At 53.6% G+C, this 24,404-nt stretch overlaps 1 protein-coding gene across 2 annotated transcripts in view; it reads left to right on the plus strand.

Moving 5' to 3' along the window:
• Positions 1-24,404, plus strand: part of LOC111151143 (neuron navigator 1) — a 173,910-nt gene that overhangs the window by 62,189 nt on the left and 87,317 nt on the right. Inside the window, exons 4-5 of one of the 2 annotated variants that reach the window (XM_022508935.1) lie at positions 18,032-18,134; positions 22,725-23,090. In XM_022508935.1, the coding sequence (XP_022364643.1) occupies positions 18,032-18,134; positions 22,725-23,090 (469 nt within the window). Of the gene's footprint in view, positions 1-18,031; positions 18,135-22,724; positions 23,091-24,404 lie in introns of those variants that run through there. The other variant, XM_022508936.1, reaches the window with a different exon arrangement.

Raw genomic sequence — 24,404 nt, forward strand, 5'->3', positions numbered from 1 at the left:
GTCAACCAGCTGCTGGCTGCTGGGGGGTGCTGGAGCTAGGCACGTGCAGCTGAGTCCTAATCTCTCTCTGACCCTTCTTCTGAGGCTGGGATGCCCCCTCTGCGTCCTCTGTCTCATGAAAGATGGATGACCCCTGGGAGGGTTGGGGGCAGGGGTCACCAGCTGCCTGGGTCTCTTTCCCCGGGACGGGCTGGGGAGCCTTTGCAGGGAGAGCACGTCTTGGATCCCCAGCCCTGGCGTCAGTCGCGGCAGGGTGAGCTGGGTCTCAGCACCCCGGGACGATCGCCTTGGTCGGCAGTATGTCCTCAAGAAGAGGTACATCCTCTGGACAAATGTTAGAAGCTAATCAGGAGAGCCATGAATGGCCAGGCGATTTATCTCTGGGCTCTGCTCTGTTAGGTTGCTTTCTCATCGAAAAATCTGTGATGGGCGAGACCAGTCGCCCAAGTGACTCATGGGGATGAGCCCTGGAAGTAATCAGAGAAGATGGGTTCTCGTCCCAGCCCTGCTGCTTCCCGGCTGAGGCCAAGGGCAAATTACGCGTCGGTCTCTACGGCTGCAAAATGGGTCCTCGGAGTGCCTGCCTCACCAGGTGTCACAGGGCTTAAATGACACAGGAGTGTGAAGGGCTGGCACACAGTAGGCATTTAATAAATGTTAATTTGCCTTCTTGCCTCCAGATAGGGGCAGAGGATATGCATTCGGCCAAAGGGGTCTGTGGATTTCCAAGAGTCAAGGCCGGCCAGGCCCTAAGTACTCATTTTTCTTGTCCACTTTCCCTGGAAGCCTGGCTGAGTCCCAGTTCTAAATTTCCCCCAGGCCAGCCTCCTCCATGCTCAGGCCTCTCCTGCTCCAGACTCCATGTGTTCAGATGAGCACAGAGGGCAGCTGGCTTTCCCGTGCTCCCCTCGGACATTCTTACAGCACTGTCCTCCCCAGGGGCTCACACACACGGGCCCCCACTGCCCCTGTGCCCCGAGTGCAGGCAGCGCACTGCCCGGCCTGCCTCCAGCCCCGAGAACTTGCGGCAGGCAGGCTGGCCCTCCCCGTCCTCACCCTTCCAGCTCTGTGTGTGGCTCCTGGTCCAAGCTGGGCGTCACGTGCATGCAGAGTGGAGTTTTTTCCTCTCGTGCCTTCTCTGCCCTTCTTCCGGAGGGCTCCTGCAGGAAGAAACAGGAGTGCTGGGTTCTTCTAAGGATCCTAGCTCATAGGCCAGGTGGGCTGGTGGGGAAGGGGCTCCAGAGTCACACTGGATGGATTTGTTGTCACTGAACTTAGATGTGGCTTTGTAGCTTGTCAGACTTGGAAATCTCCAAGGGAGATGTTTTTGCCCTGGGAATTCAGCTCCATTCAAACAGTGACCAGTCCTTAGTCCCTTGGTGGTTGCAGCCCAGGGCCTGGGCCCGTGGGATGTATGCAGGCCCTGCCGGGCTTGGGCGAGGGTTGAGCCTGGGTGTTTCATCCTGCCCCTCCCTGGGTCTCATTTCAGTATGGGTCCCAGACTCTCCAGAGGGACCCCAGCCCTGACACGCTACCCCACTGGACCTTCTGGAGAAGAATGCCCAGTCCTTAAGCTCTGCTCACTTCCCTTCTCTTTTCACATCCTTTCTCCTGCTTTCGCAAGTGTGGGAATGGGGTTGATTTTTTTTCTCTCTTAGAAGGGGAAACTGAGGCCCGGAAGGGCTGAGCAGCTTGCTCCCAGCTGCACCAGGACATGCTGGGTCTGGGACCCGGGGGCCTTGGCTTCCAGCCTGGTGCTCAGGCTCTGAAGGCCCTTCCCTTCAAAATGTGTGGGGGACCCCTTGGCTTCTCCAGTGAGAGGCCAGCTAGCAGGGGCAGGACAGGGGCAGGAGGAGGTGGGATGGGAGCCTCCAGTCCCCCACATATGCTCCCCAGGAAGGGGGGAAGGTGGGAGGGCAGGAGGAAGGGGTGGTGCCGGAGCCCTGCTTGTGGCCACCGCTGGTTCCCAGGCTCCTGCACTGGTCTTTGGGCAGGCCAGGGGAGGATTCTGAGTCATCTGATGGAGCAGCCGAGCAGAGCCATTGGTCTTGGCAAACAGGCCACACAGCCTGCCTGCCAGATGCTCTAGGAAGGTTCTTCCGAGGCCAGAAGACCTGCAGGTTCCCGAGCTGGGAACAAAGCCCAGTGGGGAGAAAGGGCTCCCTCGAGGAAGTGTCAGGCAGGAGCAGTGACTGCCAGCGAGGCCCGGCCTGGCTGGCAGCCCCGAGGCTTGGAGAGGCTTGGAGGCGGAGGAACGCTGACCTGGCCTGCCGCCCGTCCCTCCCCATCTCCTGGCAGTCCTGCTGCTCATTCATTCCGCAGCCCGAAGGACGGGCCTCTTCCTGCAAGTGTGAGGAGTGCAGGTCCAGTGTGTCAGTCAGGAAGGGCCTCCTGGGGTCTGACGATACTGTCTCGATTGTCATTTTTCATGTATTTGGGGAAAAGCACGGACTTCTGAGTCAGATGTGGATTCACAGGCTAACTGTACCGCTCACGTGAGCTGTGGACCTTAGGAAGTTAACTGGCCTCTCTGAGCCATACGCCTATCAAACGGGGGTAATTATATTTACCCTCGTGACTGTTGTGTTAAAAGATGAAATGTATAGTCATGCCCCCATATCCACAGGGGACATGACCCAGGACCCCCAGGGATGCCTGTAACTCAGACAGTATCATCCCTGTATCCACTAGGTTTTTTCTGTTGGATACAGACCTCGGATAGAGTTCCATGGCTCAGTTGAGCACTGTGAGAAATTAACCGTAATAACTTCCAGTGAAATAGAACAGTTACAACAATATACTGTAGTGAAGGTCACGTGAATGAGACTCATTTCACTGGGGCGCCTGGGTGGCTCTGTGGGTTAAGCCTCTGCCTTCAGCTCAAGTCATGATCCCAGGGTCCTGGGATGGAGCTCCACATCGGGCTCCCTGCTCAGTGGGGAGCCTGCTTTTTCCTCTCCCTCTGCCTGCCGCTCCCCCTGCTTGGGTACGCTTTCTTCCTCTCCTCAAATAAATAAATAAAATCTTAAAAAAAAAAATAACATCATCTCACACTTCTTGTAATGATTTGAGATGATAAAATGCCCTCGTGCTGAGGTGAAGGGCAGGGAATGACGTAGGCGCTGTGACAACATGAGGCTGCTCTTGACCTTCTCACGTACTTGGGAGGGTCACTGACTTCAGGACCGTGGGCAGCTGAAACTGTGGTTCTGTGTGTAGCATCATGGTCGGTACATGGAAAATACTGAGTAAATATTGTCCCCTTCCCCACCCGCCTCAGAGAACATTGCCTGCTTTTTAATAACTCTTCCGCAAACCTTTATTAAGTTTCACTGTGGGATTTCTCTGCCTTCTTAATTGGAAGTCCTTAAAGCTAACCTTAATCCTTCTTGCTTCTGTTTGTGCCCAAGCCACGGGGGCAGTGCAGTGGCCTTTGTCCAAGCTTGGTCCTTCTAGTGAGTAGTAGGATCATCCTGAAGGTGGAGAGACGGGCGAGCGGCAGATGGGCTGAGCCTGAGGGTCCCCAGAGGGAGGCAGCAGAGGGTCGAGGGCATCCGTGACATAGAAGGCGCTTCCAGAAACGTGACTCCTTCAGGGAGGCAGCCAGGCGGGGCAGATAATGGGTCGTAGATGTGGGAGCAGATGCTCTCCAGGCAGAGGTGGGGCTGGAGAAGAGGGGGGTGTGAGCAGCCCCCTCAGGCAGAGAAACCTCTGCCCACCAACTGGGGCAGCCCTGCATCGCCCACGCACTGTCCCAAACCATCTCTGAGCCAAAGAATTCCTTAAAGCCCGACCTCTACCTCCTCCAGCCCCAGCCTGGCTCTGAAATCAACAAGCCGTGTTGTCGTCACCGAGTCATTGCCACTCTGCTGAGCCTCAGTTTCTTCTTCTGTTCAGCGACCTCTGAGGCTCAGGTCTGCTCGGGTGTTTGAGGAGCGTTCGCGCCAGCCGTTTTCTAGGCTTGTGGCCAGGGCAGTCTACACGGGCACATACACAGGCTGACCAGACCAAGTGCCCTGCACATGTGCTCTGTCTCCCACCACGTGCCACCCTCACCCCAAACCCACACCCTCTCTCCCGTCATATTGTTTAAAACAGTGAGGGGATGGGGCGCCTGGGTGGCTCAGTGGGTTAAAGCCTCTGCCTTCGGCTCGGGTCATGATCTCAGGGTTGTGGGATCGAGCCCCGCATCTGGCTCTCTGCTCAGCAGGGAGCCTGCTTCCTCCTCTCTCTCTCTGCCTGCCTCTCTGCCTGCTTGTGATCTCTCGGTCAAATAAATAAATAAAATCTTAAAAAAAAAAACAAAACAGTGAGGGGAGCATGGCCTGTGTCTGAGGGGTCGTATGCAGATAGGGATGAATGGGCCACGGCTCTGCCTTCCCAGAGGTCACGGTCTAGTGGAGGAAGAGACAGGAAATCTGAACAGGAACGCTGGGTGGGATGTGTCATTGTATCACTTTATAGGTAAGAGTACTGAGGCCCAAGGATTAAGTACCTTGCCCCAGGTCACAGGCTAGTTGGGGGTAACACTGGCTGTGTGGCCCGTGGCCTCCTCCCATCCAACAGCCAGAGGCAGTCCTTTCTCTCTTGTGGCTTGGCCTTGGCTTAGATGACATCACTCCCGAGCTGGGGGCTTGGGAAGGGGGCTTGCTCTGTTGCCGTGGTCCGGCTCACTCCTTCCCTTCATTTGGTTTCTTGGTTTCAGATTATTGGCCACCTCCTCCAGGAGCCTGTCCCTGCTTCCCTAGGCCCAGCCCCTCTTCACCATTTTCTAATCGGTCCCCAGCAAACAGCAAGGCCCCTGGGCACTGCTGACAACACCTGACCCCCGCATGTGCACAGCAGCTTCCCAGCTGCGGGCTGCCAGAGAACGGGCCCCGCGTGGATGGCTAAGGTGGAGGCCAGCGGCTTCCCAGGGTCGGCAGCTGTGTCAAAAGCCGTGGTAGTCTATCCATGCGACTTGTCCCCTTGCTGAAGTCCAGCTCCTTCCTGAGGAGTCAGGAGGGACGCACCTCTAGAGCAGAGAGGATGGCAGGGTCTGGGTGGGAGAACTTCGGAGGGTCCCCAGCCCAGAGTTCTGGTGCAGGCAGAGGCGGGACAGGGGCAGGTCTCCCATCAAAAGAGCAGTATCTTCAGAGACAGAGCACCGTGTCCCTTGGCCATTGGTAGGTCCTGGGAAAGGAAGGAATGTCAAAGATTTGGAGGAGCTAAATGACAAAAGCACAGAGTCAGAGTGTGCCCTCCCCTTTGCTGCTGATTCTCTTCTGCCACTAACTTAGATCCTGTGCTCTGGCAAGTCTCTGTCTGACCCACTGTCGTCTTCAGCTGTAGGACCCCCAGGAACCCAAGATGGGCCCCATCTGTACAGTGGAATTGCCAGACTACGAAGTTCATTAAGGGGAAAACCTCTTAGGAACAGCCAGTGGAAAAAAAAGAAAAAAAGAAAAACAAAAGTAACAGCCCATGATAATAGTATAGACCAAGCCCCCTGGGCTCTAGCAGTGCTGTCCAGTGAACTTTCTAGGTGATGGAAATGGTCTCTGTCTCTAGTGCTTATGAGCCAGGGTGACGATGTGGCCATTGAGCACTTGAAATGTGGCTAGGGCAAATGACAAACGGAATTCTAAATTTTACTTAATTTTAATTAATTTAAATATAGAAGATGCTCAACTTCATTAGTCATTAGGGAAACGCAAATTAAATCTACAGTGATTTACACTTCACACCCATTTGGATGGCCATAATAATAATTTAAAAAAAACAAAAAACAGATAATAACACGTGTCAGAGAGTATGTGGAGAGATCAGAACCCGCACACGACTGGTGGGAATGTGCAATGGGATAGCCGCTTTGGGGTTTTTTTGGTTGCTGTTTTGTTGTGTTTTTTTTTTAAGATTTTTTTTTTTTAAGATTTTATTTTTAAGTAATCTCTGCACCCAATGTGGGATTCAAACCCACAACCCGAGACCAAGAATCTCTGTGGAACCAGCCAGGCGCCCCAAAGGCAACCACTTTGGAAAACAGTCCAGCAGATACTCAGAATGTTAAACACAGAGTTACCGTGTGACCCAGTGTTGCACTCCTGGGCATTTATCCAGGAGAAATGAAAAAGTACGTCCATATAAAGACTTGCGTATGAATGTTCATAGTAGCTTTATTCATAAAATAGGCCAAACATGGAAATGACCCAAATGCCCATCAAGTGATGAATGGATAAATAAAATATGGTATATCCAAGCAGTAGAAAGTTATTCAGCCGTGAAAAGGAATGACATAGTGATACTTGGGACAACATGAATGAACGTTGAAAGCATCGTGCTAAGAAGCCAGTCACAAAAGGCCAATGTCCGTGATTAGATTTATATGAGATGTCCAGAACTAGCAAATCTGTGGAGACAGAAAATAGAGATCGGTAGTTGCCAGGGGCTGGGGTGGGGGGGAGTGGTGAGTGCTTGCTAATGGGCATGGAGGTTCTTTGAGGGGAGGTTAATAAAAATATTCTGGAAATAGGTGATGGTGATGGTTGCACAACTTTGCAAATGTGCTAAGAACCAGTGGACTGTACTTCATTTCTTTATTTTTTAGTTTATGTTTTTAAATATTTTATTCCTTTATTTGAGAGAGAGAGAGAGAGAGAGTGAATGAGCACGGGGGGAAGGGCCAGAGGAAGAGAGACTCTCAAGCAGACTCTGCACGGAGCACGGAGCCCAACGTGGGGCTCGATCCCAGGACCCCGAGATCATGACCTGAGCCGAAATCAAGACAGATGGTCAACCCACTGAGCCACCCAGGCACCCCCGAATTGTTGAAAGGGGTGACTGTCGTGTGAATAACATCTCTGTCTACGTATTTGTGTATCTCGATACGCATTTGTGGCTTTGGGCTGCGGTCTTGGACAATGGCTTCGCCATTCACAGCTGTTTCACCTTAGGCAGCTTACTTAACCTCTCTGGGCTTCATGCTTCTCAACAGCAAAACTGAGTTACTAACAGGACTGCTCTCCAGGGCCGTAATGGAGATTACATGGGCTGGTATTCATAAAGCTTCTAGACCAGTGTGTGGCACACGGCGCTGTGGAGGAGTTAGCAATACTGATATCACTAGTTCACAGTCAGAAGCCACCCGGGGCCTAGCTCCAAGCCCCCAGCCCCCAGCCCTTTCCCTCGATTCCTTTCCCCTCTCTGCTTTCTCTGCTGCGTAAACTGCGGCTCTAAGAACCACTCCCAGCTCCCAGCAGCAGCGTCACTGGAGCTGGGTGTCCCATGTAGGGTCTGGGCAGCATCACTGCTGGAAAACATTGCCAGGAAGTCTTGAGGTCCACCGGGCAGGAGAGGCAGGTGTCTCCTGCTGAGGCAGGCAGCTCATTTTCTGCAGGAGGCCTGCCCTCGCGAGCTGAGCCCAGCATCCAAGTCTCTAAAGGAGAGAAGATTGAATATGTTCGTAAATCTTCTCTCTGATCCCATAACCTAACATTCGGAGGGACATGGGGTGGGGAAGAGAAGACGACAGAATTCTCCCAGCAGCACGCCTTCCCTACAGGGGTGCAGGCAGGCATCCCCCCCTTGGTCCCCGGTCCCCAGCCTTGACTCCCCTCCACTGGTCCTTACCTAAAGCAGTATCGTGGCTAGATGGTACGAAGTGGCTGCGAGGTGTTGTTTTTCCCTGGAGCTTTAATGCTCACTCTCCATGTTCGCCTCCAAAGGCTGCACTTGCTCACCAGCTAAGCAAGCCTGAACTCGCCTGACCCCGACAGCCTTGTGGAGCTGCCCTCTGGCTCCCTTCCTCCCTCCTGCTCACCGCAGAGAGAGGCTGCTACATCCCCCAAGCCCCCACCCCAGAAAGGGCCAGGTCGAGCATGGGGGGGGGGTTATGGTGGGGGTGGTCTCCTCAGGCAAGCTTCCCGCCTCAGGGACACTGCAGAGGAGTGGAGGGAGACCACCAGAGCACAGATCTGAACCCTCATCCACTCTCCACGGGCAGCCCTTCGTCTGCTGGGCATTGGAGCAGAAAGGCCTGTTGGAGTCTTTCTTAGACTTTGGCTCTGGATCTGAGCTTGCCAAGTGGAACCCACAGGTTCCCAGACACCCCTTCCAAACCCTCTGCACACCCAGGGCTGACTGGCTCACCCCAGAGGCCAGGCACTGCTCCCTCTCCCCATGAGCAGGACAGGCTCCCCAAAGTAGATGCTACAAACTCTTGGCTCTTTTCCAAGAATGTTAGTACAACCCAGGCACCAAGGCCTGGGGTCGGGGGAAGGACGCCGGCCCTGGGAGTGCAGAGCCTGGGAGGAAAGGAGGTGTTCTAAGCAGAATGCAGAGGAAAAAGACCCTTCCTGCGGCTGCCCAGCCAGGTGGCTGCCGCTTGAAAGCCTGAGAATGAGACAGCTGCCCTTCTGCAGTACTGCGGCAGCCTCAAGGCCACGGCTGGCTGAGGGCTAGCAGCGCCCCCTTGTGGCCCTTCTCCACAGCAGCGACCGGAGCAGCAGGATGGAGGTGACTCCGTGGTGGCCTGGAGATGGAGGAGTGGGCTTTCCCAGAAAACAGCGGACGTGTGCCAGGGAGTAAACTTGGTCTGAAGGCCCAGGACACAGCCCAGTGGCCTGGCATCAGGAAATGAGCCCCGTTTTGTGATGGACATACTATTTTGGTGGTGTGCAACGAGATGTCAGAATTCTTCAAAATAGGACCTTCTGGGGGCGCCTGCGGGGCTCATTCAGCTAAGGTCATGAGCTCAGGGTCATGCGATGGGGCCGGAGAAGCAGACTCCCCGCTGAGCAGGGAGCCTGATACTGGGCTTGATCCCAGGACCCCAGGATCATGACCTGAGCTGAAGGCAGACACCCAGCTGACTGAGCCATCCAGGTGCCCCAATAAATAAAAGCTTTAAAAAGAACTGTGACTTTCTTTATCATCCATATTGGGGGCTTGCAAAGACACAGATTCCCGGCTCCAACTCAGCCTTCTGAGTCATAATCAGCAGGGATGACACTCTCACACCAGCATCTGTAACACATTCTGGGAGAAAGGATGTTTATATGGATTCAGCCAACTACAAAGCTATAGAACCAGATGGTCAAAGCTGGTCAGGGGCCTTGGGTATCCCCTACCCCAACTCCCTTATTATTATTTTATTTTTTTTAGAGAGGGGTGAGGAGAGGCTGAGGGAGAAAGAGAATCTTAAGCAGGCTTCACACCCAGAGCAGAGCTGACATGGGGCTCAATCTCAGGACCCTGAGATCATGACCTGATCTGAAATCAAGAGTCAGATTCTTAACCGACCGAGCCTCCCAGGTGCACCCCTCCAATTCCGTTATTTTATAGATAGGAAACTGAGGCCTAGAGAGGGGAAGTCATTTAATCCAAGACCCCACAGCTAATTAGTGTGTGCCCTTGGGAAAGCAAGCCTGCCCCTGCTGCCTTCTTCCCCTGTCTCCCTGCCTCCCCCCTCCTCTTAGCCCAGCGCCCAGGAGAGACACATTGCCAAGGCTGTCTGATCCCAGCCTTCTGACTCAATCAAAATCAGAACTCTAGGTGATCTGGAGAGATACCAGCCTGGCAATCCCAGGCAAGGGTTGGACCATGCTTGCCCTCCTCTCTGGCCCCAGATTTCTCTTCTGTCTCCTGGTTTGCCTTGCTTTGCCTCCCATCCATGTGGCCAATAAGTTATTTCCTGAGTCCTGGCTCTTTCTAGGTATTTTGCCCCACACAGCTCCCTGTAGGAGGGTTACAAACACTCGGCTTCAGCTTGGTTCACACGCTAGTTGGGAGGATTCAGGATTCTCTGGGGCAAGGATGAATCTCCCCGGGAGCTCCTCCGGGAAGCAGGAGCACTCTGTAACCAGAAGTGTGTGATTTGTCACGCCGCAGGGTTCTGTGACAACCGCCTCTGACAATATTGTGACTTACGTGGGGGGATGAATGAAATGACAGAATCAGGAACCGAATAAAACGTCCCCCGCCCGCTTGTTCCATGGAAGCGGGGTGCCTCTTGCATGGAGGCCCGCCCAGTGCTCTCTCTACGGCCTCCGGCTCATCAGATAGTGAGGACAGGGTGGAGGGAGGAGGTGGAACTGTAGGAGATGTCTTTTGCTCTACCTGAGCTCAGGGGAGATTAGTGGGCTGGCTCACCTGTCCCCTTCCGCGCCCGCTCCGGCCGCACTGGGGGACGGAGCCTTCCAACACTCAAGACTAGGAGTCCATCCCGCATCTTGTGCAAGAACCTGCAGGACCCACCCAGCGCAACTTCTGAGCAGGTGGTAGAGACCTGGAGGGCTGAGGACTCCCCGGAGGTGGGTCCCCGTCGCCTCCTTTGGCCGGACCTTGAAGGTGTGCGTCCTTGAGTAGAGGACAGAGATAAATGTGATGCCAAAGCCATCTGACTTGTGGGAAACACAAAATGTCAGCCACGGATACTAGTTGTGATATGGTCCACTGCTAAGCATCCTTTATGGTCGTTTGGGGAAGGCGGCCCACTGGCTAGGGCTGGAATGCTTGTGTTCATAACGGTTTTTATTGTAATGGTATTTGACCCATGTGTACTCGGAGCCAAAGCTGCCAGGTTCTTGAGTTTAGAGAAAACTTGGACGCCGCCCTTGGGATCTAATAGGGTCAGGAGAGATTTTTTGTTTTCTTCTTGAGAGTGATTGAGAGAGAGAGAGAGAGAGAGAGAGACAGGAGTGTGTGTGTGTGTGTGTGTGTGTGTGTGTGTGTGTGATGCTGGATTCTTCCTTCTGCAGGTCTTTTGGTCTAGCCTGGATATCTACGTGTATCTCTTACCAGACCATTCCAAAAAGTTATTTACGTTGTTTGTTTTTAAAAACTTATTTATTAATTTTGAGAGGGAGAATGAGTGCGAGCAGGGGAAGGGGCAGAGGAAGAGGGAGAGACGCTCTCAAGCAGACTCCCCACTTGATCTCATGACCCTGAGATCATGACCTGAGTAGAAGTCAAGAGTCCGATGTTTAACTGACCAAGGCATCCAGGTGCTCCGTTGTGATTTACATTTCTCTCGACCCCTTTGGGGACTCATCTCAGTGCCTCTCGTACCCCGCCCACAACCCAGCAAGGAGACACAGTGCTCGGGTGCAAAGGGCCCCGGGCCAGGGCACACCTGCCCTGCCATTCCCCACCTGGAAGATATTGGCCACGCCTTTCCCTCTCTGGGCCTGAGTGAGGTGTCGTTTTCCTGCATCTATAAAATGTGAGGGCACATGAGTCTCCCGAGCTCTGAAATGCCGTGACTTGAAAATGTTCTTGCCCTTGAGTCACTTCCGTTTCTCCTGTTGCTTCTCGGGAGCCCAGCCACTCACAGCAGAAGCCAGTGTAGAAGTCAGCCAAGAACCCAGTCCTCTGTGGCCTTTGCCCTGGGCAAAACTACTAATGTGGTTTCTGAAACCTTGGTGGAAGTAATTAAGATTTCAGCAGTCAGTTATCACAGTTTACTTAATTGTCAGCTAATAATTAAAATTGTACAGAACTTGGGTAGATTTGACTGCTGGGTGATGGATTCCCTGGAGTCCCCCTTCCTCCCTTTCCTCCCTAAATCTGGTGGGGTTATTACCCTGTGTTGGAGGCCCCCATCCCTTCCTACATCAGATTTCAGACTGCTGGCCAGGGAGGGCCCAGCCTCTCCCACAGCAGAGCCGGGGTCCTGGGGAGCAGGGTTGAAGGCGGAACGTCGCTATGGTCGGTGTAGGGCTGTCATCAGACCTGATGACTCGGAGACGAGGTTTCGTTTCCACCTCATCCGCTCCCTGCCTTCAAGGACGGTGGCCTCCCCCGGCCCGAGCAAGGAGGGTGGAGAGTCCTCCGGAACTGCACTGCCCACCTGCAAACGAAAGAACCCAAAAGCCAGTCCAGCCCCGGTGCGACTGTGCACCCTTGGCTCACCCGCACCTGTGTACCTTCTGACGAACAAGAACTGCCGTTTATAGAGCACCTGCTGTGTGCTAAGCGCCAAGCGGAGCATGTGCGAATGGGAATGAGCACCGTCACCCTCACCACAACCCTCCCGGGGGAAGGGCACCATTATTCTCCCCATTTTGCAGAGGGGAAAACTGCAGCGAGCTGAGGTGCCTTGTGCAAGATCAGACACAGCGAGAAAAGGACAACGCAGGATCCGAAATGTCTTTCTGACTCGAAGACCTATGTTCTTGCTGGAACACTGCCCCGTCCGTTCTTGCCCCCGCATCTCCATTTCTTGGTTAGTTCCTAGTCTAGCTCAAGTTCATAGTCTTGCCTTCCTAGCCTAGTTCAAGGTCATAGTCTTGTCTTCCTAGTCGAATTCAAGTTTATCATAGTCTTCCCTCCCCCAGGAAGCTTGTTTTCCTGATTGGCCACCCACTGCACAGGGCTTCCTCCTGATGAACTAGCCCTTCTCCAGATTAAACGACCCTTGTGCCGCTGCGTTCATCTTTTTCCTTCCTCACTGACAGTGGAGGACGGGTCCCTCCACGTACACCTCTCGGTGCACATGTCTGCAAAACTGCAGACTTGCACACGTGTGATTCTTTTTTTTTTTTTTTTAAGATTTTTTTATTATTTGAGAGTGAACAAGGAGAGAGAGAGAGAGCACGAGTGGCATGGGGGCAGAGGGAGAAGCAGACTCCCCACCAAGCAGGGAGCCCAATGCGGGGCTCGATCCCAGGACCCTGAGACCGTGACCTGAGCCAAAGGCAGGCACTTAACTGGCTGAGCCCCCCAGACACCCACTCCGTGTGATTCTAATGGTTTGCACAAACTACTGGCTGGACCACAAGTAGGTATGTACTCCGGAGGCATGTGTACTTTGGGGCAGTCTATTGTAGTGGAAAGAACAGGAGCTTTGGAGTCCACAGACGGGGAAAGTGCTTGGGGTCATGCCCACTGTGTGATGAGCTTTCAGTAGCGGACATTATTTGCATTTGTGTGTGTGTGTGTGTGTGTGTGTGTGTGTGTGTCTATGTCTATGTGTCAGGTTTGTTTGACTGCCAGTCCTTTAGCCCCAAGACTCATGACAAGCAGTATGCGCTCTGCGGTCTCATATGAGACAGCAGTGTGTAGAAACACCATCCTGCCTTGCCCAGTGCATGCTGGGAGGGTGACGTTGGCGGCAGCTGTGAGTTACCATGGTGATGGCTGGGTTGGGGGAGGGTCTTGCCCTCTTCTGAGCCAGAGGACGGCACACATCCTCCCTGCTTGCTCCTTTTGCAGGGAAAGGCTTGGAGCAGCAGCCCGGGATAGTCTCATGAGCTCCCCCCGTAGACCTCCTTGTCATCATGGAGCTGGCCTTTGTCCAACCCTGCTTCACACACTCACACACACACGCATGCACCCATACACCTGCCATCCTTGCAGCTGGACCCTATTCTGTAGGTGTTAAGAGCAGGCATACCCAGAGCCTCAGAGTAGGGCTGTGAGGGGTGTTTAGATCTGGGCATCCAAGGGAGGGGACAGGTATGTTTTCCTGGCCACAGCGTGGTCCCTAACAAGAGCAAAACCCCAGCTGAGCTGGCCTGGAGAATGCCTTTTTCTCACCTGCACAAAGATGTTTCATAGGCCGGGAGCCCTGAGTGCATCCCACATGGACGGGTGCTGAGGGAGGAGAGGAACTCCCAGGCCCTCCCTGTCTGCCGTGTCTGTGCTCTCTTACGTCCCCTAGGCCTCTACTCCAGGCCCAGAGTAGACATTGAGATGTTTTGACACATGGAGGTGACCTCTGAGACACCATGACTTATCCAGTAAAGCAAATCATCAAGCTTTGGGGTCATCATCACAAGATGGTGTGTACCTCACCAACCTTCACCCCATCTCTGATCCTCATGGGAGATGATGAGAAAGGGGGAAGCTTAGATATGAGTTGGGGGGTCAGAGGTGAATAGTGTGAAGGTCAAGAGTGGGCAAGGGTGAGAGGGGTGGGTGAATTCTTTTGCAGATGCAACTTTATTCATATTTTCTAGTTATATGTGTAAAGATTTGCCTTGAGGTCATGGATGTGAACATCAAATTGCCCCCCAACCTAGCCAGAATTTCTGCAGCCTCTTGAGCTCCAGAAGCCTTCCCTGTATGTGCATGTCAGTGCTCTCATCATGGGGCTACCGCTGTACCCTGAGGAAGGTCTCTGTCACCCACAGATATGGGTGCACAGTCAGACTTCTCAGGAGCCACTACCCTGAGCTGAACCTTTGAGAAGCAGGCTGGCATCCCCAGGATGACCACCAGGGGGCAGTGCTGGGGCATAGAGGGAGCTCAGGGGGACCGCCTCTGCAGGAGGGATCCAGGTCACCCTCCAGCAAATCAGGGTCCACCCCAAACTCCCGTGTATGCCTCTAGGCTACACTGCTGGGAGGCCTGGCACCAGACATCATTCCATTAACCTCCAGCTCATTGCGCCCTCACTGGACCTCAGCCTCCCATCTCTCCTATGACCAGGTTGGATCGGGTCACTTCCAAGGACACTTGTGGCTCTAATTTTTGGCAAGTCTATGAGACTTTAGGGGCATTCCCACCCCACTCTACCGACATGGAAATGAGGTAGGGGGATAGAGTGGTCTTGGAGGGAGGAGATACAGGGCACTGTGATCAGTGCAGTGACAAGTAGGAAAGTATCCCTTTTTCAGTCACTGCTAGAGCATTAAGATCCAGGTTCCCATACCCACACTCCCCTGCCCCAGGGCCAGGAGCACTAGAGAATACAGAGGGACTCTCCTGGGGCTGGCTACCTTTTGGATTAAATATTTTTTCCTTAAAAAAACAAGTGTTGGGGGGGCGCCTGGGTGGCTCAGTGGGTTAAGCCACTGCCTTTGGCTCAGGTCATGATCTCAGAGTCTGGGATCGAGCCCCGCATCAGGCTCTCTGCTCAGCAGGGAACCTGCTTCCCCCTCTCTCTCTGCCTCTCTGCCTACTTGTGGTCTCTGTCTGTCAAATAAATAAATAAAATCTTAAAAAAAAAAAAAAAAAAGGTTTGGGGCCCCTGAGTGGCTTAGTCATTAAGCATCTGCCTTCCACTCAGGTCTTGAGCCCCGCATTGGGCTCCCTGCACTTCAGGGAGCCTGCTTCTCCCTCTCCCACTCCTCCTGCTTGTGTTTCCGCTCTTGCTTTGTCTCTCTCTTTCAAATAAATAAATGAAATCTTTTTTTTTAAAGATTTTATTTATTTATTTGACAGAGGTCACAAGTAGGCAGAGAGGCAGGCGGCCGGGGGTGGGGGGAGCAGGCTCCCCACAGAGCAGAAAGCCCAATGCGGGGCTCGATCCCAGGACCCTGGGACCATGACCAGAGCTGAAGGCAGAGGCTTTAACCCACTGAGCCACCCAGGCGCCCCCAAATAAATAAAATCTTAAAAAAGAAAGAAGATTTAAAAAAAAATCTTTCTAAAGGGACATATATCTATCCATTCTTTTTTTTTTTTTTCTTTTTGAGGTTTTATTTATTTGAGAGAGGGAGAGAGTGCTTGAATTAGGGAGGGGCAGAGGGTGAGGGAGAGAGAATCCCGGGCAGACTCCACGCCCAATGCGGGCCCAAGACTATGACCCAAGCCGAAACCAAGAGTCAAACACTCAGCCGACAGAGCCACCACCCACGCACCCTTATCCATGCCTTTTTAATTTTTTTATTTTTATTTTTATTTTTTAAAAGATTTTATTTATTTGGCAGAGATCACAAGTAGGCAGAGAGGCAGGCAGAGAGAGGGGTGGGGGGGGGAGCAGGCTCCCTGCTGAGCAGAGAGCCTGATGTGGGGCTCGATCCCAGGGCCCTGGGATCATGACCTGAGCTGAAAACAGAGGCTTTAATCCACTGAGCCACCCAGGTGCCCCTATCATGCTTTTTAAAAATGTATTTCTTGACAGATTTTTTGTGGTAGCATCCATCTATTGTTGAAATGTTTGTTGAGCACCTACTGTGTGCCATCACTGCGTGACTGTGATGGTGTAGACATGCCCCGTGATACATCACCAAAAATACAACTTTCTTCCCTGGCTTAACTCGGCTCTGTGCTGCGTGCTAGGTGTGTGGCCTTGGGCTGTTTATTTCATGTTTCTGAGTCTTAGTTTTCCCCATCTGTAAAATTGGGACAAGATCACAAATCTCCCGTAAACGTGAGGATTCAACGAGCTTGTACAAGCACAGGGTTGGCATGCACACAAGTCTGAGTAACTCTGGGTCACCTTCCTCTTTGGGACTGCACACCCCGTAGAGTTATGCATGCCTTTCCCTCATCGCTATCAAACCCAATGAAAGAATTGCCTTGGCCCAGGAACCCACATCTTGGCACAATGTTCTTAGTACCCCCACGGGCATTTGGGAACCAAGCCTTAAAAATACATGTATATACTTTCTGATCCTGTCTGTATTCTATGCCAAGCCATCAGTTAAAGCCACTGAGCGGCTCACAAGGTGACATTTGCCAGGATAAATAGGGATTGGCAGCCACGGAAGTGACGACACTTCTGTGGGACAGAGCTCAGGCCCCTGGCATGGAGGCTTGCCACGAGCATGGAAGTGGCTACATGATGCTGACCATGAGCGAGCCCACCAGCAGCAGCAGCCTCCCGCAGGCTCCCGCAGGGAGAGGAGAGGGGAGAAGGGGGCAGGAGAGAAGAGGTACCTGGGTCTGGGTGTGGAGCTAGTTCTCAGCAAAGGTGTGGCCTGGCTTCCGGCCCATCCTCCCCAGCACCTGCCTGGGGGCCGACAAGACAGAGCAGCCGCCTGCCAGCCAGCCTGGGTGTATTCTTGGGGGTACAAGTGCCTCTGAAGGGATTCAGAAATGCATCCTTTGGTAGCGAAAAGAACCTTATACTATGCTGAGTCTGTGGGTCGGGGAGGGACTTAGAGGGCACTTTGACCAGGGAAGGAACGCAGAGAGTTTTGGGATAGAGAGAAAAGGGAAGTAGCCTGAGAGTCAGGACTCCTGGGGTTTCTCCATTGCTTTGCCATCATCTCCCTGTAGGCCCCTGACTCTCCGTGCAATGCCTTTTCAGGGAGACATTGGGGGATTTGAGTCCATTCAGTGACCTTGGATCCCAAAGTCAAAAGGAAAGCAGGGGACAGGGACAGGTCCTCTTCATTTTAATGTCCTCAGGGCCTTCTGAGACCTGGGATAAAGCATGTGTTTGATAAGGTTTACTGGATGAACTGATAGAAGGTTGGAGAAAGTTCTTAGAGTTCTTCATGCTCAGAACCCCTTCCTCTTTTGGGGATGTTATTTTCACCTTGGGAAGGAGATGGGATAAATTCTGCTTTTTGCCTGTTGTAGATTCTTTTCATCTGACCGTGTTAATATTCTGTCTGGAAATCAAGGCTGAATAAAATGACCTGTGATCATTTAGGATTCTGAGGGTGATGGCCCTATCCATGCATCCCCCTCACTTGGGGTCACACTGTCACCCAGAGCTCAGTCCATGCTCCGAAAAATGACTGCTCATGCCCTCTACCTCCCCAGCAGCCACCTCACTTTTGGGGGCTGTATCTGCACTATCCCCCCTTAACCCCATGGGGCAGCTCCAGACACTCCCAGTCAGTGTTTGGGGCTCAGGGAGTGTGATGTGCTGGAACTGGCTCCCACCAGCTTCCCAGAGCCACCTGCTAGCATCTCTTCCTAACCGTGTGGTCAGTGACGTCATGCTGGTAGCTTAAAAGAGCCATGGGAGGAGAATTTACACCATAGAAATTGGCAAACGCTCCAAGTCAGGGCGTCCCCACCTCTCAGGGCCGGTTGTTAAACATTTATCACCGTATCCCTGGAGATGGGGTTTGCGGCAGACATTCCGGTTGACTTCAACCACGGGGCTCTTGCTGGGGACCTCCACTCTGAGAAGCAAGCCTCCCAAAAATGAAAGCCAGAAGAAGCAGTTTCTCGGGGGGTCTGGGTGGCATGCACAACACAGACCCCCTCCCAGGGTCGAGATGTCAGGCGGTTCGAGAGCACATGTCTAGGGTGACCAGCATGGCCTGGGGAGCAGTGTCCTAGGAACATGGTCAGTCTCCACTCCCTGCCACCCTCAACTCTCAGCAGAAAGTTCTCCACTCACCCAGCTGCTCTTTTCTCCCTCCAGACCCAGAGTCCCAGAGAAAGAGGACAGTGCAGAATGTCCTGGATCTTCGACAGAACCTGGAAGAGACCATGTCCAGTCTGCGAGGGTCCCAGGTGACTCACAGGTAGGTCTAAGCTGCCGAGGGGGCTCTCTCTCCCGTGCTGGAGAGTAGGGCTTCAGAGACCCACGGGCCACTGCTGAAGGGACAGGAGAATTGGCCATCTCGGCAACAGAAGCTTGGTTCTGCCTGGGATCTGCTTGCTTTGGGGCATGAGATTTCATTTTGAGCAAATGAGTTGAAAAGCAGTAGATTGGGAGATGGGAAGCCCCTCCTCCGTGATTCAGGGTCTGACCTTTCATGTCCACTTTCCCTCCTTCTATGCTGGTCTCCTCATGTGTTACAGTTGCTGTCCTTCTCCTGTCCTGAAGTGTCTGTTGTTAGAGGATTCTAGAACGGTGCCCATCCCAACACCCAGCTTCTTTCCCTCTTCTGTCGGCTGGGTATCCTCTGGCCTCTTCAGCCAGTGGCTGACCCAGATCCATGCCATGGGGGTGCGCCCCATCGCCCCACCCTGCAGAGACTTTGCTGCCTCCAGCGGTGTGGGCCATTCCATCCTCCCATGGCACCTCTCCCTGGAGCGGCACACTGGCCACGGCCTCTGCTGTGACTCAGAATTTCCCCCACTGGCTCCTCGGGCTGCCCAGATGAGCTCATGCTGTCAGCTCCGAGGGGGATAGAGGCTGGGCAGGGGGTAGAAGGAGAGAGAGCAGAAAGCCAGGATTGGGAAATCATGGGGGGTGTGGAGCAGGAAGGCTGAGAGCGATTAGGTGGCCTGTCCAGTTGGACTGGAGTTCGGTTCCTCCCCATCTCCTGAGGTTGGAAAATGAGAGCAAAGTTGAGACAGAAGGACAAAAGGATAAGGGCTTTGCTGAGCCCAAGTGTGTGGCTCAGAGAACTCCCTAACTGTCATTCATCTCCGGGCACCGTTACCGGATTACCATGACCAGGAAGTGGAACAGAAATCAGGCTTCATAGCTTTCACTCATCGGCTGTAGTTCTTCTGCTTAAGAACAGCCCTGCCCCTCCTTCCACGACTCTGCCTAGTCCTGTCCCATTCTCTGTGTTGGACACACAGCCCTTTGCTCCCAGATAGCTGACATATTTTCAGTGCTCAATCAAAGCCTCTATTCTGTGGGGTTAGCAGGACCAGACTACTGAAAGGGGTGTGCGTGGGGGACATCTGATGAAAAGAGTGCATGAGGGAGGCTCCTGGTGGCCCTGGGGCTCAGGCTGTCTTACACCTGTCCCTAACCTCCCTCCCTCACAGCCCAGGGCAGGACCCGAGTGAGACGGGCCGGGCTCAGCTTGGCTTGCCAGTTCAGGGACTCAGTGGATGAAATCTTGAACATCCTCCTTCCCCCATCCAGGGAGTTTGGAACAGCTCTCTCAGCACCAAATCACATGCCAGCTCCATGCCAAAGAAGCCAGAAAGCGCTTAGTTGCTAAGGGGGTCACACCCCAAATGACTCACCCACAGAGGAAGGGTAGAAGCTGTAGCTTCCGTGTCCTGGGGCCACTGACTGAGCACAGCCCGTGAAGCAGGACAGCCTGACCCCTTTTGGCTTTCTGTCCGCAGCGGAGAAGAGGGAGGCCAAAAACCTTTTGCATAAAGCCGGCTGGTGGGAGGGGGAGAGCCTCAGACCTCTGACTTCTGTCTCCCTTTATGGAAAAGGAACCAAGAGCCCTGAGCTGGTTTTGCTGTTTACTGTGGACCTGGAGCTACTTCCTTTCCTGGTCTTTGATTTATGCTCTTCCTGGTCGACACTTTGATAGCCAAAACAATGATTCCCTGAGTTTTTAGGGCTCTTTGACTTTTTAAAGTGCTTTCCATCCCCCAGCTCTTCACTCAGCCCTGGGAGGAGGCAGGATATGTTCCTATCATCTGGGTTTGAGAAGCAGCAGCCGAGGCTGGGGCGAGGGGGTCCTTTGCTGGAGTCACACAGGCTGATGAGGTGGGGGGTTCTGTGTCCGTCAAGCTTAGAGAGCATACCAGGTGCAGCGCTGGGCACCATACCCCAGAACAAAGACAGGCTTCCTCCTGGATGAGGAGCTTTCCATCCAGTGAGCGCTTCCGGCCGGGTTATTTTCACTCTGGAACTTAGAAGCTAGCTCTAGAGTCAGTTCCTTTTTCAGAAATCTTTATTTCTGTCCTGCTTCCTCTATTTCTACTGGCTCGTTTCCCCAGCAAGGAGAGCGTCTGGGTCAGGGGGGCTGGGGCTGGAGAGGAAATGAAAGCCTCCCTCTGCTCCAGGCCCAGCGCTCTCCCCACCCCAGAGCAAGCAAGCGAGCGAGAGAGAGAGAGAGGCAGGCAAGACTGAAGGGCCGGATGCAGGGCTGGAAGGCGAGAACCGACATTTGAAGCTAGAATCCTCCCCCGCTAACTTAGAGATGTCTGGAGATGTGTTGGGGTGGGAGGGGTAAAAAAGAGCAGCAGAACCAAGGGAGAGGCACTTGTAGTGCGGAGAGCTGAACAGGAGTAGGCCAAGAATAGAACTGAGGGATCTGGTTGCTCCGTGCAACCCACACCGCGTACTAATTTTATTGCCGCGGTGTAGACGGACTAGGGAAACGGGCCGTCCTGGAGCTCTCCAGCGTCCTGTCACTGTGGCCATCATCATCCTTTGCTTTCCCGTCCTCATCTCATTGTCACAGTCAGCTTGTTTTTATTAAACCCTTACGGCGAGCGTCCCTGGACTGAGTCTGACGACGAGAACTTTCCCGCTTTTCAACTCAGCACGTTCGTCGTGGGTCTGCTCCTCATTGACTAGTTCTTGTACCTGGACCCAAGAACATGCCAGGCCCTGCGTGAAGTGCTGACATACAGTGGTGAGCGAGGCGGCCAGAGTCACACTGGCCCACAGTCTCCTTCAGGGCACTTCCATTGGCTCTGAGGTCCACAGTAATTAGAAACAGAAATAACACAGCGTGTGACGAAATGCAAGCCCAGTGCCAAAGGAGGGCCTGGAGGGGAGAAGCTGGATTTGCGCCAGGCCAGGAAGCCCCCCCAGAGGGGCAGAGGCAGCGGTCACCAGTTGCCCTGCCCAGCCAGGGCACCCCCACTTGTGCCCAGGACTTCTGTAGGGACCACCCATGGGCCCAGGTTCAAGGATATCTGGGCTCCTCCAGTTCTGTTGATCAAAAAAAATCAAGCTTGGGGGCCCCTAGGTGGCTCAGTCTGTTAGGCTTCTGCCTTTAGCTGGGGTCATGATCTCGGGGTCCTGGGCTCCAGCCCCGCATCTGGGGGGCCTGCTTCTCCCTCTTCCCTTGCCGCTCCCCCCTGTTTGTGCGCTCTCTCTCTCTATCTCAAATAAATAAATAAAATGTTTTAAAAAAAAAATCAACCCTTGTTTTCTCAGGGTTGGTAGAGACAGTTTGGGAAGATTTTTTTTTTTTTTTTTCAAGGAGCATCACCAAAACAAGAATAGAAAAATCGGTGTCCCACTCCTACGTTAACCCTAAAGTGACTAAGAAATGGATGTGTTCACAGAGTGAGGGTTTCTTTGCTTGTGTGATTTCCCGGGCAGCCGCAGACTGCCTTGGCTACCCAGCTTTCTAGGCCTATGGGTTCTATTTCAGTTACTCACCCATGCGTGGCTGCAGCGAGGCCGAGTCACTGAGACCCTACCCATGGGGGACTTGGGCTGGGCACGCTGCTGGGCTGAGTAGGCTGATCAGTCTCTGAACCCACATCCAGGCCACCTCTCCAAGCAGATCCCCAGGATCCTTTCTCTCTGCAGCCACCTGCAGGGGATCCCTGAGGGAGAAAGGCATCTCCTCCTCCAGCTCCCCGATCCCCGCTGTGTCGGTTCATCCACAAACCTGGGTCTGCTTTCCTCACCTGAGGCCTGGGGCCCTGCGCATCCCATCTTTACCCTCTTGTCCATTTCCCCATGATCTCTCCTCTTTCCAGTTAAGGCTGCTTCTGTTCTCTGGTGAGGTTCTGCTTCTTTCTCCTGACAGCCGGGGCCTTTTTGCTAGTCTTACTGGGAACCAGCCACACATCTCAAGTTCCCAAAGCTTTGCCTGTACCCTCTGTAACTCATGCCAGACTTTGTCATCTCTGGTTTGGGAATCAAGTAGCTCTCAGCTGATTAGTAGAAAAAGAGGTGATAGACACACCTGAACAATGAATGGTCAAGGCCTTTGAAGCTGGTCTACCCACTTCCCCCAAGAGATCTCGCTGGACTCTTCCCATTTATTGAGCAGCTTGTATATACCAGGTACTGCGTGAGACATTTACGTATAGGATCATTATAGCTTTGTGGAGTAGCTAATATGCTGTTATTCCCATTTTACAGATGAGGAAATGGAGGCTTAGCAAGATTGATTAATTCATCTCCAGCTCACTTACAAATATATGGTAGAAAAGGGTTAAAACCCAGCTCATACTATAAAATCTATATCCTTAGGCAGTATATGAGATTGGTTCCCTCTCACTTCGAATCCTTTCCCTCTGACAACCTCAGGTAACATGTAACAGGGGTGCCCTACAGGAAGAGGGGCCCCTGGAGGTGGTGGAGCCCACGTGGGCAGGTGCAGAGGAGGTGGGAGGGCCTGGGAAGGGGGAAGGGTCGCTGGAGTGCAGTCCGCCGGGACAGGGCCCAGAGCGGCCCTGCCAGAGTGAAAACCAGTGCCCTTCTGCCCTCTGCCCAGCTCCCTGGAGACGACGTGCTACGACAGTGATGACGCCAACCCTCGCAGCGTGTCCAGCCTCTCCAGCCGCTCATCCCCCCTCTCCTGGCGCTATGGCCAGTCCAGCCCGCGGCTGCAGGCTGGGGACGCGCCCTCGGTGGGCGGCGGATGCCGCTCGGAGGGGCCGCCGGCCTGGTACATGCACGGGGAACGGGCCCACTACTCGCACACCATGCCCATGCGCAGCCCCAGCAAGCTCAGCCACATCTCCCGCCTGGAGCTGGTCGAGTCCCTGGACTCGGACGAGGTGGACCTCAAGTCCGGCTACATGAGCGACAGCGACCTCATGGGCAAGACCATGACGGAGGACGACGACATCACTACCGGGTAAGGCCCCTTGCACCGCGGGGCAAGGGAGCTAGGGAGGGCAGGGCGAAGACCAGTGGAGCGGGATTCCTTCAGAGGGGAGTGGGACTCACGACAGAGGTTTGGGTTGCTGTCCTGTGACAAAAAAGCAGCTGTGCGGGGCCTTTGGACACTGGTCGTGGCGCCCCTGAGATTGCATGTGGTGTATTACGGGCTTTGGTGTGGTGGGTGGGGCCCCGCTGGAGGAGCTGATTGGTCAGTGAAGGGCCCTCTCTCTCATTGGCCCGGATGGCTGTCGTTCTAAGGTATGCCCCGCCCTCTTCTCCGGTCCTTTGCCCTCCAAAGGCTGGCGGGAAGGGTTTTGGGAAACGGTGTTAGTCCCAGTTCTGCTAACTCCGTGTGGGCCTTGGACAACCTCATCTGCTGTCCCATTTGTGAAAAGAGGATGGCGGTACTACATCTGTCTACTTCCGAGTCTAATTTAAAGAGAAAATGAAAGCACTACTGAAACAGAAAAGTGATACTGTGGCTCCCCTTCCCTCGCCGGGGTTCCCAGACCCTCTGTCCCGTGCCTTCCCTCGTGGCACTCAATTTCTGCTGCTCTGGTTTTTTCCTCTGCAGACTTTCTACCAGTAATGCAAATTCCTAGCCTCCATCCCCATCTGTTAAACCCTTCCTTCCTGTGCTTTGCCTCACTGGGACCCTCATCTTCTCTTTTCTTCCCCCAGTTGGCAGGGTTGGGTTTGTGGAGCAACGGGGACACAGGCGACAGTCTGGGAAGTGAAGGAAAAGATAGGAAGAAAGAAGCGTAGGGAGTGGGAGGGATCCTGGCCCAACTGTTCCAAGCTGTGAGATTGAAGAGCTGTAGTGGTTCTGGAACCTTCTCCAGGGCATCTTTCAGCTCACTGCTACTTCCTGTCTTCCTTCTTGGTTTGCTGGGGTTTTCCAAAGGACCACACAAGTAGTGACAACACCCTTTCCCCCTACCCCTCTCAGGGATTACCTCTTCCCAATAAAAACCCCAAGCTTCAAGAGAATGAAAAGTAGCCCCGCCTAGGAAAGGGCTAAGAGCTGTGCTCCAGGCCATCCGCTGTTCCCTACCCCTGGGGACAAACTTGGAGGGACTCGGCAGGGCCTGTCCAGTTGATGAGGCTCTTCTGGAACAAAACAACTGACTCATGAATGGGGTTGTTTACTGACTCATAAATCCCGGGGGCCAGCCCAGCCTCATGCTCAGATCCACCAGCCTGGAGCTGGGACTCAAGAAAAGCTGTCCAGCTCCTCCTGTGCTCAGAGGGCTTTGCTGGGCAGGAAGGAGAGCCAAGGTGTGTGATG

Source organism: Enhydra lutris, unplaced genomic scaffold (genome assembly GCF_002288905.1).
Source record: "Enhydra lutris kenyoni isolate GAN:26980312 unplaced genomic scaffold, ASM228890v2 scaffoldscaffold25, whole genome shotgun sequence".
Lineage (NCBI taxonomy): Eukaryota > Metazoa > Chordata > Mammalia > Carnivora > Mustelidae > Enhydra > Enhydra lutris.